The 18,576-nt window shown below is 33.9% G+C and overlaps 1 protein-coding gene across 1 annotated transcript; it reads left to right on the top strand.

The window, feature by feature from the left end:
- The first annotated feature begins 1,483 nt into the window (after positions 1-1,483).
- Positions 1,484-16,490, top strand: LOC127872897 (uncharacterized). The gene is made up of 13 exons (XM_052416395.1): positions 1,484-1,626; positions 6,160-6,437; positions 6,732-6,875; positions 8,262-8,403; positions 8,770-8,922; positions 9,461-9,621; positions 9,802-9,966; positions 11,241-11,281; positions 11,571-11,687; positions 12,142-12,225; positions 12,428-12,574; positions 13,633-13,868; positions 16,209-16,490. Exons 1-13 carry the CDS (start codon positions 1,510-1,512, stop codon positions 16,440-16,442), a joined length of 2,019 nt encoding a protein of 672 aa, XP_052272355.1. The 5' UTR covers positions 1,484-1,509; the 3' UTR covers positions 16,443-16,490.
- The last annotated feature ends 2,086 nt before the right edge of the window (positions 16,491-18,576 follow it).

Below are 18,576 nucleotides of genomic sequence, written 5' to 3'. Positions count from 1 at the left end.
GATGGCACGTGTAGCTCAAGTAACTGATGTGAGCTTTTGACTGTTAAATAACTGTCGGCAACTGTTCAGTAACTAACTGTTCAATCACTGACATAGGCACTACCGCACAGCTGTAGTGGGCACCTTCACAAGGTATCTTTTGCAACACAAGGAAAGATACAATATACGCGCTATATATTCACTCTATTCTAAACACGAGCATCAATGATAACGTTCATCAATCTAGCGTAGATATAAGCGTTGTCAATAGCGATCTATCAATCTAGCATAGACAGTAGACTTGTCAATAGCGGTCATCTGAAAGTGAAAAATTCATACCCTCAGTAAAATATAAATATACAAACGAAATATTCATACACACGTATAAACAAATATTAACATAAACAACAGAAAATATCTTTAACAAATAATCAAGTGAATCCTGCAGCTATTGGTGTAAACAAAATTCATTACTTAAATGAAATACTGATGAATTTACCTTAAAAATAAAAGATGTAATTATACCAGAACTAAATTATTTGAACAAAAATAATTTCTCCGAACGTAGGCAAACAAAACAAAAATAACTAACTGAACAATGCCATCTGTGCCCAAAACGTTGTGAAACATAGATACACAAAAATCGTACTTTACTGACGATTATCTAAAACCAACTGCGCTATGAAAAGGCGGCAAATTTTGCGCTTGCATATCATTATTATTTCTAGGGACATTTTGACCAATCCAAATTCAGAAATGGCCATTCAATAGATAAATTCAAAGTTCATTTTATAAATATGGAAAGCAAGCATTACTCTCGTTACCCCTAATCTTTGGCATGAACCAGGCCGCAGTAGAATAACATTGCCGCGGACAGTTGATGTGAATGTGGCTATCAAAATGATAAACCCAAATAATTAGAACTTGTACACACATTCGCAGTCTGAAACAGCACTACTGTAGCTTCAAAAGTGTATCTTCTTGCAAACGTCATATTTAAGAGTGCCTGCCGTATTGATCATTTCAATTCTTGAACGGAAACGGAAGTCAAACTGGGTCGCAGACATTGGTATCTTTTTTTGCAATTTGCTGTTCCTGTTCAATAGACTGGTTTTAATAGCATTTATAACGAAATAAAACAAAGGACTGTCACTCGATGACAGGATTTCCCTTTGATGTCTTTCAGAAAGAGGTAAACCTAGAGGATTTCTACATGGCACGTGCGTTAGATAATTATGTCATGAGAAAGAAAAGGAAATGGTTTAGTTTATGTACCACTTGTACAAAGAATTCCACAATTTTCACAGTTTCGATAATAAATTATAAAACCCTGACATGAAATTAAATAACTCTTTATAACAGCAGATTATACCATAAGCTTTGATAAAATATCAAGTACTCAATCAAAACTACGCCTTTATCTTGCTCCAATCTCTTTAAAGAACGACTTCAAATAGTTCGACATTTTGCATTCGAACACTACAAGTAGGCGCGATGTCTTGCGAGCATTTGACTCGTGAAAAAAGTGAGATGTGGCCTAAATTTAAAATGAAAATCCTTGTACTAAGTATTGTTTTTTTGAGTTTACCAAGTGTTCATGGTAGGTTTTTAGGTGGAACAATCTCTTGGATGATACTTCGAGAAAGTGTGAGTATAGAAACAAAATGTAATGACATGCATAATTGACTTGAGTATTTAAAACATACTTTTTAAATTGCTATGATTTGGAATAGTTTATTCAATAAATTATTTTGAATCACATAATTATGAAAGCATATAGTTGATATTCAATTAAATTTGAAACACCAATTTGTTATTTTCTGATAAAAAAGCATCTTTCAAGACATACTATAGATATATGAATAAAACTAATATGCTTAAATATTAAATATTAAAATGATTGGTACCAAAACAGTATACAGTTATTCGTTTTATTAATGTGAAATACATTGTTAAACTTATTTATTTATTGGAATACAACCAATTATTTTGATTGTTCGTTTAAATACGTGTGTGGTGTGTTTACTCAAACTGGCTATAAACGCGAAGGTTAAAAAAAGTATCAACGAAAATACAAATTAGTGGGAAAAATTTTGCCATCGCTTAATAATTTGTTAATTTACAATCCCTCGATCGATGCATAGAAAACATCAAAATAGCAGCAATTGCCTTTATTTAGCTCATAGAATGTCTAACTAAATATGTTGTTGTTTTTGAATTTTTGTATTGTGTTTTTTTCAACTCCAGTAAAACGCTATAAATATGTATACATATATTGTAATATTATGTCATTTATATGTCAAAATCATAGTGAACTAAAATTGGTTGCATACGAATAGTGTTAAAAAATGTTGGAACAAAACTGAAGGTTCGAGTTCTTTTCGCTTTTCGTCTTTTTTTGTTTTATTCCATTGATTCGAAATGTTTATATACTTTTTCGCATCGTTTTATTTTAAATTAACCAGTTGAATGTTACGAGAGATAAAAACAATTCGAAATTGAAACGAAAAAAAAAAGAAAAACACAAATACACTTGAACGTAAACAAAATCCATAAGTGCTTAATACCTGCTTGTGTGCATAGTGTTTTGTAACTTAAGGCAAAGTGGGATTTTTTCTCTGTTATGTCTCATTCCTAAAAAGGCGTGACACTCACTTGAATATTGCCAAACGAAAAATTTAATTTTATCAGATGAACAATTTTTTTTTGAATGTGTTTTTAAAACTAAGGCTTTCCTAAAATATTTCAAGATCGTTCAATCTACTGTTGTAGGCAGGTATCTGTACACTAATAAAGGCCCATTATTTCCGAAACAATCCTTACTATTCGTAAATGTAATGTCTATTTTAGATTAAGTATGCAATGGTTTATGTAGGTGGAATATTTTAACAATTTGTTTAATTGTTCGGGGTCTCGGAAGACAAATTTAAAGCGTTAACTACCAACTTAAACACCCGTTGAAAGTAGTTTGATTTTATAAATAATTATTATATACTCACATTTATTATTATTTCCAGAACACACAAAGAATATACGGCATGTGTTGTATTTTAAGTTCAAAATTTACAGAACAAAGATAGTGAAAGTTGTAGACATAATTCTTTAATGCATGTTTGTACAATCAAGTTTTATCAAAATATTTCTATAAAGTTATTTCTGACAAACGTTGTTCAATGTGTATCAGTAGAACGGTTACATGTATGAATTTGTAGTGAGTTCATTTTTTGCTTACATTTCGTAATTTTATATATTCATTAGAGTCAATAAACTATATGCATAAGCACAAATCAGGAGCAGTTATAACTGGTCTGAATGTGTCTTTTATTCGTGCATGACATTAAATAATCTGATGCCCTTGAGTTATCAAATATTTATAGATGTTATTTTTTGCACAAGATTTAAAGTGGTTTCAAAATGCGCAAATGTGATTGGCATGCACGCTGGGGCGTTTGAAAATAAAGCAGTCCAAAGTAAACATGCACATCTTATCGTTTTAATCAAAACGAACCGACATAATAGCGTTACATGTGTCTGGATGCACGGTGATGAAGCGCCGGTATAATTTGCTTTAAGAATATTAATTAACTTTGCAATAACAGTTTTAACGGATGTCTTACCAACCAACATAAACACAGAATTGAACAAACATTTTATAACCACTGATTTCAAAAGGTTTACTTGTATATTTTCTTCACATGTGATATAGCTGTAGATATCGGGAAGATGGTGACTTCTTTGAAACTCCGTTTATTAAGGTTTCCATAAAATAAACCACAAATGAAAACATGCAAAGATAAGATATATTTATACTTACGAAGGTCAATTTAATTACAGTTTTAATGTATGCTTAAAGTACTTGCTATATTATCACATCTTAAATTAAGTTCTTACAAATAGTTACATAACGTGTACGACACAGAGTTTAACAATATAATTGCAAACATTACATGTCGAAACTGTCGAAATAACCAACAAATAAGTTGCAACCAGCCGGCACAGTTCTCGATATATATATATATATATATATATATATATATATATATATATATATATATATATATATATTCACACATATGACCAGTTACGGGGTCTCTGATTTAGACATAGGTCATGGGGTTCCCACTTTAAACACGTGTATCTCCATACCCTTTTTTATCCGATATTAACACGAATTAAGGTATATAAGGGTACCTTATATATTGTTATTTATGAACACGCCATTTATTTAACGTCTTATACAAGGAAATATATAGCGAACTTATTTGCGAGGTATATACAATTTCAATTTCAGACGTGATTGTGGTTTTCGATTTAAGACCTTATTGTGACATTTGATTGCATTACCTCCCCTACACCCCCCTCATAGTAATTAAAGGAGCCTAGATTGCGGGGTTGTATATAGACCCCGTTTTTTATATTGACCTCGTAAGTACAGTCTGAAAACTACAAAGACCGCGTAACTGGCACTATATATTGGTATATATATATATATATATATATATATATATATATATATATATATATATATATATATATATGTGTGGTCTTGGGAAAATCATGTTCCATTTATTCCCGCTGGGGGATAATAAAGCCATTTTACCTAGCTGAATTTAGCAATATAATGTCTTTTTTAATTTCGTTATGCCTAAACTGTGTTTCACTATAGGGATATTATACGAACTATGAACTATTTCAAAAGTTTCAATGTACTTTATGATTTAAAAATGATAAGCTGTGTTCGACATAGTTTCGACTTAGTTTAGGACTAACTTTAAACACATAATGGTTATTTAAGGTGTTTGTGCTCTAAACTTGTCATTTTGACAATAGTAGTTTATACAAGCGAAGGTTTGTTTAATTCAGCAAATTTATTTAGATGATGTAGCATATTATGTAAGACAGGAAACCATATGCACCTGAAATTACACGGTATTTTATGAAAAGTTATCAGCTCTCGCACTTCTTTTTTAATATCAACAAATATGTATATTGTGTTAAGCGTGTTTGTGCAATCAAGTACGATCGAACACGTTATGTGTTCATGTTAAGAGTACAAGGACCTTAAACAAACATATAAGGTATTGGCCCACAAAAGATAAGTTACTTCGAGTAAAAATGGGTTACAGGTTTTCGATATTTCTATCTAAAGTGTCAATCAAACACACTAATATGCGTGTTAAGGGATCACTGAATGGATAATTAGACAAGCATTATTTTTCAATTTGCGATCTAAGGTATCAGAAGTTAATACCCCTTATCATTATTAATCATCTTAACTATTCGTTAAAATGGGAACATAGTTACGAGTTTCCCTTGCGTGACATTAAATTAGAACACTTGTCATTTTAATTTATGTGGATATTTAGTTTTATTTCCGATAATCAATCTTTGATTTTTAAAATTTGCTGTTTACGTTCTCGCTAAAACCAAAACGCCGATAAGCTTTACTTGTTTATAAATAAACAACTTTATTTAATTTTGAAAATAAATACAAGAATGCTACAGACTTTTCTAGAATTAATCTAGCACAGTGTAGTTCGAGACTCACGACTGTTAGTATTTTTTTAATCTTTGTTCTCATTTGAAAAGCATAAAGTTGTTACTCGCACGAATGATGACAGCACTAACGGACTTATGTTGTTGGAGGAAGAAAACCTTGATCTGTATCAGTTTTATAGATCTAACTTATGTACTATTTAGTTATGGCTGGATGTATAATTAAGTTATCAGTTATTTCTGTAAATTAATATCATATTTACCAAATAGACCATCGGTTTCCTAGCTTTATATTGATCGAATTCACCATCACAATATCTGTATTCACTTGACGGGAACAAATGTTTGCGTGTGTGTATGTGTGTGTCCTCTGTTTTTCTGATGCACACTGTCGAACATTGATGAGGATTACTTCTTATGTATCGTCCAATAGGCTTATTTTTAGCTGAAGCTTTACGTAACTTAAATTCGCATGTTTTCCGTTGAATATAATTCGGTGTAATTGTGCGTTAACTATCATTTAACATTCGAAAAAAGAGATGTGCATTAGTTATATAAGTTATCTGATTTCATTAGTAATATAAGTTATCTGATTTCATTAGTAATATAAGTCATCTGATTTAATATACATGTGTAATTCTTCAATTGCTAATTGTAATATTCATGAACCCTTTTCACTTACAGAATATCCAGATGATATACCGTCTATCATGGGAGAATGGAACGGGACCTTGTGGCCCTTCGTGTAGTGTGGATAACGTCAGTAAGCACGTGGATACATTAAGCTCCCAGCTCTCAACGTTAATATGGACGTTTAACAACCTCAGTGAACCGGTTTATTTGGGGAACGTCAGTTACGTTTTAACGTCGTTTAGCAAGTCAGTGCTGTTTGGATGGGAACATGGCGAAGGGGCCATTACAAAGCGCATAGTTACATTGCCAGATTCCCCGTTTTTCGTTAAGTACGTATAGCAATGCATTCAACTAATAACTAACAATATTTATTTTTTGAAAAGATCACTTCTGCATTAAATTTTAAATCAATAAATTTAAACAATATTCAGTTAAAAAATACAATCGATTAGAAAATGTAAACATGTATACAATTATTTAAATAATTAATTAATACTTAGACAACGTTAACCAATACTAATAAATTTATCTTTATCATAAGCATTACTTACACTTATTTGTGTTGACCTTAAGAACTAAGAGTTACACCTTGAAACGCTTATACGACTGTTTCTTTTTTCTAGACTGAGTGACCTACCATGGATAAGCTCCCATGTCACGCCCGCGTCAGAATCAGGGATGATAACTTCGCTCGTTGATATAAGAATTCGGAACGATCTGAATAAAATTAATCAAAGCCCATATGTTTCTGTGCCGCCTTACTTTGGGTAATACGTACATTATACACATTATGAGTTTTCACATAAACGAAATGGCCAATTTAGTTGCTTTATGCTGTTAAAGTATTGATAACGTTCGTTTGAAGCAATGCTATGATTGTGGTAGCTTCAATATCTTAATCAGTATATGATGAGAAAAAGACATTCTTTTTAATTGCAAACCGGAAAACTTTCAACTTGATTTGGTGTTGTTATAAAAAAACTATGCTCCCTGTATTGAACGCCCATGTATTTATTATGCCCCCTTCGAAGAAGAGGGGGTATATTGTTTTGCACATGTCGGTCGGTCGGTCGGTCGGTCGGTCCACCAGATGATTTCCGGATGATAACTCAAGAACGCTTAGGCCTAGGATCATTTAACTTTATAGGTACACTGATCATGGCTGGCAGATGACCCCTATTGATTTTCAGGTCACTAGATCAAAGGTCAAGGTCACAGTGACTCGAAATAGTAAAATGGTTTCCGGATGATAACTCAAGAATGCTTAGGCCTAGGATCATGAAACTTCATAGGTGCATTGATCCTGACTGGCAGATTGATTTTCAGGTCCACTAGGTCAAAGGTCAAGGACACAGTGACTCGAAATAGTAACATGGTTTCCGGATGATAACTCAGGAATGCTTAGGCCTAGGATCATGAAGCTTCATAGGTACATTGATCATGAATGGCAGATGACCCCTATTGATTTTCAGGTCACTAGGTCAAAGGTCAAGGTCACAGTGACTCGAAATAGTAAAATTGTTTCCGGATGATAACTTAATAATGCTTAGGCCTAGGATCATGAAACTACATCATTGATCATGACTGGCAGATTGATTTTCAGATCACTAGGTTAAAGTTCAAGGTCACAGTGACTCGAAATAGTAAAATGGTTTCCGGATGATAACTCAAGAATGCTTAGGCCTTGGATCATGAAACTTCATAGGTGCATTGATCATGAATGGCAGATGACCCCTATTGATTTTCAGGTCACTAGGTCAAAGGTCAAGGTCACAGTGACTCGAAATAGTAAAATGGTTTCCGGATGATAACTCAAGAATGCTTAGAACCAAGATTCATGAAACTTCAAAGATACATTGATCATGACTGGCAAATGACCCCTATTGATTTTCAAGTCACTAGGTCAAAGATCAAGGTCACAGTGATTCGAAACAGTAAAATGGTTTCCGGATGATAACTCAAGAATGCTTACGCCTAGGATCATGATACTTCATAGGTACATTGATCATGACTGGCAGATAACCCCTATTGGTTTTCAGGTCACTAGTTTAGTTATGCATCAGTGTATCCTTTGCATAACGAAAACACAGTATTGTCTGGAGACGTATATCTAACACGTAACGTAATTTACTCCGTGTTTATTATCATTCTAGAATCGCGCACAACTGCACGAGCGTAGTGGAGATCCCTGCCGAGGATCCGGATGGAGACAGGGTTAGGTGTCGATGGGCGGAGCCAAGTGAGTGTGGAGGAGGATGCACCAACCTGCCAATCAACTCTGTGCGGCTTGACCCGGTGGGTACTAAAAGTGATTTTTATAAATGTTCGCGAAATAAAAACAGGTTAGTTATGAGCATTAGTTAGATATTGATATTTACCACTTATTTGAATTGCCAGAAAGGTATGTTATGTCGTTTAGAGACTCATTTCCAAACACTTAACAATCCAGAATCTACCATATCTGCGGCATTCTTTATGATGGCGATTGCGACTTTGGATAATTAATATTAAAAAAGTGTTACGTTTTCAAAGTTGACTCTTAATATAATTTCGAAATCAATAAATATATAGACTTCTGAATACTAATGACTTGTCATTTCAAGATTGCGACAATACGAACAATGGTCGATTAACATATGCATTGTGTTCATTATCTTTCAGGACGCGTGCACCATCAATATTGTTACAAACGATTTCGAAATGAACGGAGTTTACCGAGTGACTGTTATGATCTATGACTATGTGCTATACAACATTAAAATGGGACAGGAAACTATTTCCAGTGGGCAGCCACTAAGTCTTACACCAGTTCTGGTACGATGTTCACGCAATTAATACAGGTGTAATATTAAACATAATCATGTACAATATATAACTAGTATATATTTTATAATTACGAAATCTAAATGTAATTCAGTATTCGAAATATTTGCTATAATCATTTATCTATTCTAGAAAAATTAATAAAGAATGAACTAGCCTCAATACTCATTAAACAATTAAAAATTGCTATTGGTAATACAAGTTTGCATAGTTTTTTTATGTTATTTTCCATTTTTAATTTTCATTAATGTGGACGCGAAAATGACACAGATGTTCAAACATATAACCAAGTGGAATTTAGAATTGATATGAATCGATATGAAACATGCAATTTTGCAATGATTATCTTCCTGATAGTGTAGCCTTACTTCAATAAAAGATCCGTTTTTCAAAACTGGATATTTTGTGAATACCGGTAAAGAAAATAATTCAAATAAAACATTATAAGCAGTAATGATAAACTTTTCAAATGTACTGCCTTTTTATATGTATGGTGGTCGCCTGTAAAGTGGTTTTCTGTTTATTTAAGTTGACGCTCCGTATCATTAATAGTGCCTGTGATGCCATAGGGCAACTCCAGTTTCTTTCGCCCTCTCCGAAACACAACTCAGTGTATTCCTACTCTACGGCCCAGTACCAACACAAAGTGCCTGTGGAGGTGTCGTTCTACATACAGGATATTCTCGGACGGTATGAAGAATACGTAAACAAAAATAATCGTTATGTATGCGTTCGTTTTATTTATATTATTCACTGAACACACATTACACTGATAACCTATAACAGGTTATCCGACCATTTTGTTAGAATGTTGTCGAGTAATCACCTCGAAACATCAGAAGTACGAACAAAAAATTGACTTTGTTTCAGTAAACCAGACTTCATGCTTAGTGGACCGGAAAACATCACATACACGTATGAAAATGACGACACCAAGAGAACAAATGTAACAAAATTCAGAATCGTATGGCATGTAGATGCAACCAAGCAGCAGGGCAGCCGTCAGTTGTGTGTTTGGGGTCTCGATCTACAAGGGTACACAACATGTTGTTACGGACATTTATCTGTATTTGTGTTGTGTTTTTTGTTCAGTGATTTCTATTTATTTCTTCTTCGGGTGTATTACAAATAACACCATAGTTTTTTGGTACAAGGAGGCTACAAAAAGATTGAATCAAACTACATATTAAAATAGTAGACGTGTCAGTTCTATAATAATATCTCGTTATACCTATTGTTACTATACACGATAAAAAAAAACTGACGTCTAGAGAGGGCCACCTTGCCAATATGTCGTCCCCAGGCTGATATTTTTAATAATTAAAAGAATCCGATCGCGCGACTTCAACTGGTCCAATGGCGTTCAAACTCAGTTGTATTCGTACGATGGTATAAAGCTGACATAGGATTCGTAGGATAGTGACAAACACTGAATAGAAGTGAACCTTTATATTAGAAACTATGCACAAATAAATTAATTGAGCTTGAAAAGAGAGTCGTAAAACAAGTGTATACATGACACGTTTACCTCAATAATAATTTCAATCCAATGTGTCTGAGAATAGCAATTTAACAATATGAACTTCATTTGTCTTTTCTTGAATCCATAAATCTTAGTTTAACGCACCATACTTTGAGAAAGCGTGAAGCTCTTTCATATGCAATGAATTCTGACCAAAATCATGATTTACAAAATCGTATCACTGGTACGAGCGATGTTAAATACTCCTACTGAAGTTTCCAATTTTCCATGACAAAAACTATATTCGAAATATGTTTCGCATTTATCAATGCGTATTTATTGAACGCGTTTCTAATATTTTACAGTAAAAAACCGTCTCCCCAAAGTCCATATAGTCCAGATTAATTAATTCCGTACTTTAAGATTCAGTCAAATAATTTTGCAATTTATTACGTTTCTCGAGTTACGTAATATCTGTAATGAAAACTACTAGTTAAATAAACTAGATTTTTTCATCACAGATACTACGTAACTCGAGATACGTCATAAATTGCAAAATTATTTGACTGAATCTAAAAGTACGGAAAGCTGGTTTGTAGCAAATATTAGCGAGGGAATATAATTAGAATATGCGTTTTATAAACGATAACATGCGGCTGAGCTGGGACGGAAGATTTCTGTAATCAGTATTAGTCGTCGAACGCTCGGCCCAGCTCTGCTTTATGTTATGTATAAACCACGATCTACAATGTAATTTGAGTATTAATAGATAATAAATGTACTTCATATTTTAGGAAATGAATATGTTTAAAGAATTGTTTTTATATTAGGTCTGCTACTATTTCAGGTTGACAACAGCACCAAGATGTTTGACCGACATTATTTTTGGTACGATTCCTACCTTGTTGTAAATGTGAACTGTTGTAAGATGATTACATGGCGGATATAACAATTGTATATTGACACAATGACATTGTTTGTCTGCGAAATAATTTGAACATGAAAGCGTGTTATTTTGTGTGTTTTTCTATGCGAGTTATTAAAGCGTATATTTATTAAAGGTGTTTTAAGGCAAGTGTCCTATTGCCTATAACATACAGAAAAATATTTACAAACCACCTTTAAACATTAAAACAATTGTCAATACGGAAACACAAATTGCACCCTATTCTTACAGACGAAGATGGCTGTAAAAACAAGACTTGTCTCAACAATGGGAATTGCTTGAACGTGTTTGGTTCCAATGAAACTTGCCGATGCACGCCCAAATACAGGTCCGCGGACTGCTCCAAAGGTTTCTAGAATGTAGTTCAGTTTAATAAAAGTTCACTGTCGCAAGCCAGTCAGAATGTATTTACGGTATTTTCTATGACATTTGAAAAACTTGAATAATAATAATGCAACATCAGGAATATCACCATCAGATAAACACTTACTACCATCCGCTGGTCCTTAATTGAAGACAATGAAAAAGTTCCCTTACAACACGGGTCAATAGCTAACTCACAAAACAAAACAGGAATAATACAATTAAAAACAAATTAAGAACGCAAGGCTTTAAGACAAGACAACCACCGGTGAAATGAATACAAGTGGCAGCATAATGCAACTTAAATCGGAATGTCATTTATTTGAATGAGTTTTAAGCTCTTCAATCTTCAATTGCTCGTCACATAAAAAACTGCTGTTTTGTACGTATTAAAATGTTCGGTAATTGTCGTTAACGTGCAGTTATATTGTAATTTTAGAAATAGTGTGTGATGATGCACCGTGTTTTAACAAATCAACATGTGTGCTGACGTCCGACGGCTTTAAGTGCATTTGTCCGGCAGGTATATTTGAACTTTGCTCATCATTTAAGATTCAACAATAAATGTTTCTAAATAAATGATATTTTGTGCACGAATTGCATGTACGTGTAACAATGAGCGCATACTATACGTACTTATACAACTATTTGAGAAAATGTTTAAATTTTCATAAACATCAGCATTTCGGTAAAACTCCGTCGAAAGTTAAATGTCTATGTTACAGGATACACCGGTGTGCATTGTGAGAAGCCTATTACAATGTGTATGTCATCTCCCTGCGCAAATGGATCCACGTGTCTAGATTTCCCTGGCCATTTTCAGTGTATTAAACCGCTTCGCATGGGTGGAAGCAAGTGCGACGACATAGAAAGTAAGTGAACTGTAAAAAATTTACACTATTTAAAGCCTCTATAACGCTCAAAAACAACGAAAATTTCGTAAAGTATCTCGTAAAATAAAGTTAACACCTAAACAATCAGTATTCCTTATAGCAATAGACACAATTTCAACGCTAGTTGTGGTATGATTAGATAGATTTTTGTAGATACAAAATGCTCGTTTTTATTTATTTGTGACACAATTAATTCCATTTTAATTACCCTCGAATATATCGATTCATACGACACACGAACACTAAAATGGTACCATGTTAGTGTTCATGTGTTGTATGATTAGATATCGTTGCGGGAAATTAAAATGGAATTAAATATGCAAAACAATAATAATCTACAAACATCTATTTTACCAGACCACATCTGGCCTTGAAATTGCAATTGCCATAAGGAAAACTGATTTTTAATTGTTTAACTTTATTTTACGAAATACTTTACGAAATTTTCGTTGATTTTGAGCGTTATAGAGGCTTTAATCAATGTATTATTATCATACTAGTGGTTTACTTTGCAATTCGAATCGGTATGTGAAATAAACTATAGAATGCCCTTAAGCTTACTTTTAATAGTGTTCTTCACTGTAGATAAATGACATCACGCTCTTCCAAAATAATGCCAAATATATAGTTCACGAACTTCTTGCATACAAACAAGAAAGAGACGCGAAATAACACTTAAAAGATCAATATTTATAATAAACATGTTGTGTTTATTTCATTACTAAGTTAATGCTGTAAATTTGGATGGCTAATTTAATTAGATACTAATCTCTTTTGATCAAGATAGATTCATGTTCCAGTTTCAGTTAGAAAACTTCAATGAAAATGTTCTTCGGTTTGTACTCAAATGCTCAACGTTAACAGTTCAAAAGTTGCATACCATTAAGTGACAATTGTACGTCCAGCTGCATGGACAACCCTCACTAGCAGACAGCAGATAGATGATATTATATCAATACTGTCAGTGCATAATTTTTAGAAGTTTTAATCATCGCAACACTTTGCGTTTGAATTTTCCGAACTTGTTTATTTAATAGCAGGAGCAGAAGCAACAAATACAACAAGAACGCCGATGAGAACCCTTACAACGACAACAGCAGCTCCTCCTCGTAGTACATTTGACTTATCCAGTGCAACAGTTGATAATTCGTTTGCACAACAACACACCACCTTCGGAACATTGTCTACGGCAACCCCTTGGACGTTGATGGGCATTGGGCAAAGTATTGTGAATGGTACAACTACCGTGCCGAGTAATCCGAACATATCTGAGGTTTGAGTCTGAAATATATCGATATACATGTATAACATTATAGCACATATATCCTCTGAATTTGAACTTCAGAATGACTGGTTTGGGATATAAATTTAAATATTACAGTATGCCATTTACAACGTCGTGTTTGTTTGTATTTTGCAACTCAGCTAATATCTAACAAATCAGTCAACCTAACCTGCTAACTATGTGCATTGCAGAAAACGTAAGTATAATATCTAACGAGACTTTCCCATGTTAAATTTTCGTGTACCGATCCCTACATAATATTTAATTGCCATGAAGTTGGTACATAATTTAATACTACCCGCCTCACCCCAGGAAACCCGATACCTTGTGAGCAGTGTAATACCATTGGAGCAGTGCTCGTTATTTTAGCATGAACTTACATAGAGTAAGTATATAGGAAACATTAAAATTTTCAAAGTTCAATTTGAAACAACTGTGTATTAACATTGATAACAAAGGTATTAGCCTACATGTAGAAAAAATCCTGACAAATTTTCTTAAAAAATAAGCGAAATGTGGCTCTCTGAATTAAAAGATCGGGCAAAAAGGACCATGTTCAGGCATTTAGGTGAGAAAACTGCTTTAATTTGCAAGCCACTACAATAATTAAAGGATTTATACAATCTTACACATGTCTGCCATAAACTCTCAGCAGTGTTTATCCAGAAAACTATTTCTTGTGGAGAAATTTGCGTTTTTAATGACCATGTTGGGAAAACATGGATACCATCTGGAGAAGACCATGAAACCTTATGTGAGCAGTGACTTTATAATTCTTTTTGGTGACAAAAAAACCTAATTTCCAGCCATTTTGTTGCAAGTTCTTTGCTTTGTAGAGGCATAGAGTACGTGTATGTGGGCACATATGCAAACAAATGTACTTTTAAATGCCTTATGTATTATCAATAGTGCCTTTTCAACATTCTCGTGTTTTATTTCTTTTTACCAACACTATTTTGGAAAATGTAAAGAAAGACTTGACTGCTTTGTCACATAAATTAATTGGTTAGGTACATAGAATGATGTTTTAATAAGTGTATATGGGGGTTGTATATGTAATATTTAATTAGTCACAGTTTTAAAGTAGGTGGTAGTGATGATCGCAATCCTTACTTCATTGATTCACTTTTTAAGAGCCTCAAGAAACTTGTCATTACTTTATTACCGAAAAATTAAGGACTTTTTTCAACCTGCTGACAACAACCACTGCCATAGATAGGAGTTGGTGGTGTAGAGAGGTGGCTGTTGAAAAGGCACTATTTATAATACATAAGGCATTTAAAAGTACATTTGTATGCATATGTGCCCACATACACTTACTCTATGCCTCTACAAAGCAAAGAAATTGCAACAGAATGGCTGGAAACTAGGTTTTTTGTCACCAAAACCAAAAAGAATTGAAAAATCACTGCTCACATAAGGTTTCCTGGTCTTCTCCAGATGGTATCCATGTTTTCCCAACATGGTCATTAAAAACGCAAATTTCTCCACAAGAAATAGTTTTTTCTGGAGAAACCCTGCTGAGAGGTTATGGCAGGCATGTGTAAGATTGTATAAATCCTTTAATTATTGTAGTGGCTTGCAAATTAAAGCAGTTTTCTCACCTAAATGCCTGAACATGGCCCTTTTTGCCTGATCTTCTACTTCAGGGAGCCACATTTCGCTTATTTTTTTAGAAAATTTGTCAGGATTTTTCTACATGTAGGCCAATACTTTTGTTATCAATGTTAATACACAGTTGTTTCAAATTGGACTTTGAAAATTTTAATGTTTCCAATTTACTTACCCTATGTAAGTTCATGCTAAAATAACGAGCACTGCTCCAATGGTATTACACTGTTCACAAGGTATCGGGTTTCCTGGGGTGCGCCTGTTTGGCTTAAAACAGTAGCGGCAGTTTTCAGAATATTCCATTCACGCTTGTACTCCGTAGGCGCTTATTAAAATGTATCAATCAAATCAACTCTGATGAGCGATTGAGTATCATATAAAATATGCGCGTTTGACTAGTTTGTATCTTTAAGTACATTCATGTTTAATCGGTATAATAAAATTAATATCATAGGCATCTTTGAATAATGTCCCATCATGGCTTAAAGTCCATCATGGTCTTCAACCTCGGTAGACACCATTCTCTTTGGGATGCATTGTTTGCTATAGTTATCAACTGCCTATGATATTAAAAAACAATAGTTACTAATTGTGATAGTAACGTCTATAATGCATAATCTTTCCAATACAAACATTGTTTGCAGAGAAGACATTTCTTGTTATATACCGTATAAATAATTAAATAATAATAAACATTAAGGCCATTTTTTGTTTCAGAGTGCAGATCTCGAACTTTGGATTGTTTTGGCAATAAGTGGGGGTGTTCTGTTTTTCATAGTTGTAATGATTATTTCGGTCATCGGTGTAAAACGATATCTGGATGGTATCAATGCACCACGCAATCGCTCAGCCCAGCAGAAAAACCGCCGGGATTCCAGAGTGAATCCTACCAATGGTTCCAGTCGCATTATATTACGAAGCTTAAGTTTGCAAGAATATATTCCAGAATAGAAGACATATTAAGTTGTTATTATTAATTATGGTAATAGTTTTACTCTAGCTTATATCGTTGTTATTTATACAGAAACATAAGCGTGTTAATCAAATTTCAATAAAAAAAAGTCTTAATACTGAAATCTCTGGGGCTTATTTAAGACTAGTTTGTTACAAAGTAACTAAAATAATTCGAGATTCCAAAACAGACTATAACAGTAGAATCATCGACAAAATAATTTCATCAAACACGTATGCAAAACAGTGGATGAAGCTTGCAAAACAACTCACCAAAATGCAAATGCAATTTATTTTCCCACACGATTTGACAACAATTCATATGTATATCCTGATACACATTTAGCCGAGATTCCTAATAAATACTGCCCCATCCAATCTATCCTTAATGATTGCCATGATTCCCTTCCTTATGAGTATGACCCACTATTACATACTTGAACTAACAGAACTTAGAATATCGCTTAAACGCAATAGATTCGATTTATAAGCCCAAAACATGAGGACCTGATCTAGAAGGTCCCATACTACACCAAAATGGTGTGGAGGAACAAATGGATCCTCTAGCAACTCTTTCAGATCCGTAATTCAACTTTCCAAGAACCTTGACACAAAGCTAATACCATAAATGTCATTGAAAAGTAACACCACTCTATGCCATCATTAATACCATCCAAAATCTCATTACTCGGTTGCATTGGTAAACTTATGGAACGATGCTTTCATAAATATGTTCACAACTACTCACTAGATAAAAACATTCCAATTTGGATTCATAAAAGGCAATTCTACGACGAACCAATAACTATTTATTTACGATTACATTTTCGAGTCACTTGACGTGTGAAAATGGGTCAGTGTTTAGTTCTGTGACATCTTTTGACCGGGAGTATCATCTTCGCCTTCTGTTCAAACTGAAGGCCATTGGTATCGGAAATCCATTATTAGCCTGATTTCAGTCTTATCCAACTGAAAGCACACAAATGGTCGCATTTGCTAACTCTTTATCAGAAAAGACGACTAATTCTCCAGGTATCCCCTAAAATGCACTCTAGGCCCAAGGCTTTGTCTTATTTATATTTACGACATTGTCACTGTCAACACAGCCAACATTCGTCTCCTTGCTGATGAAACCAGCGTATGCATCGTAGGAAACAACGATCGTTGTCAAAGCATGTCTTGGTCTAGAACATGGCTTGTGTCTTTTAATGGGGTAAAACGGAATCCGTGATATTTTCATGTAAGCGTGTACATAACGACATTATCGTGAAAAATGTTCCCTTACCTCAGGTGAATGTCCATGCGCACATATGCATTTCCTTTTCTAAATGCTGGGCTAACATTACCTCAACAGTTGACAAAGCATGGCAAATGATTAAAATTCCGCGGTATTTAAATATTCTTCTGTCACGGTTCAGTCTCGAAAACAGTGTACATTTCCTGCCGATTTCATGTGGACAAACTGTTCCCAAGAACTTAAATATGACATCGAGTCAGTCCAAATAGAAGCCGCTATAGTTGTTTCATTTACAACGAAGCTTTCCAATTCTACAAAACTTTTCAACGAACTCCAGTACCGAAGACGAAAACACTGATTCTTCCTTACAAAATAAAAAATGTACCACCATATCTCTAAAATAGAGAGAGAAAAAACGACGTATGCGTTACGCTCGTCAAACGACATTTCTGTAATATTTACACACTCCGCACTGTGGATCTTCCTTTCTAACTCAAACTATTCGCGAACGAGGTTCCAAACGTGTCGTCGTTTCAAAAGAACGCATTCCCACTAAATCTTCCTGTTTGTGTAATATTGGCATCAGAAAACTTCAAATTTATCACATACTGTTGCGTTTATGATGCAGATTAGTAAACTACGACTTATATCGTCGCAACATTGTTCCATCCCTGTTGTGCACTTGATACGAGTTTAAAACTGCAATCCACTATTTTTCACAGTTTCAAACTGAAAGAAATGCTTACATTCAAAGTCTTCCATGTTCCCCGGTCGTTGCTTAACTGTCTTCTTTTTCGCGATGAACGATTTTGTTTTGAACGATTCTATATTTTTTAATGTCAAGAGATTTGTAAATAACCCTTATATCTTGCAATCTCTTCTACATTATATTTAATG

Source organism: Dreissena polymorpha, chromosome 3 (genome assembly GCF_020536995.1).
Source record: "Dreissena polymorpha isolate Duluth1 chromosome 3, UMN_Dpol_1.0, whole genome shotgun sequence".
Taxonomy (NCBI): Eukaryota; Metazoa; Mollusca; class Bivalvia; order Myida; family Dreissenidae; genus Dreissena; species Dreissena polymorpha.
Note: the sequence above shows the minus strand (reverse complement) of the source record. Positions and strands in the feature narration are given on the sequence as shown.

What these genes read in the sequence shown, in the direction of transcription:
- LOC127872897 (XM_052416395.1), top strand. Translation starts at nt 1,510, where the DNA reads ATGTGGCCTAAATTTAAAATGAAAATCCTTGTACTAAGTATTGTTTTT. An exon ending in ATACAGGATATTCTCGGACG is followed by an intron (nt 9,622 to 9,801) that starts GTATGAAGAATA and finishes ACTTTGTTTCAG; the next exon opens with TAAACCAGACTTCATGCTTA. An exon ending in TGGGGTCTCGATCTACAAGG is followed by an intron (nt 9,967 to 11,240) that starts GTACACAACATG and finishes CTACTATTTCAG; the next exon opens with GTTGACAACAGCACCAAGAT.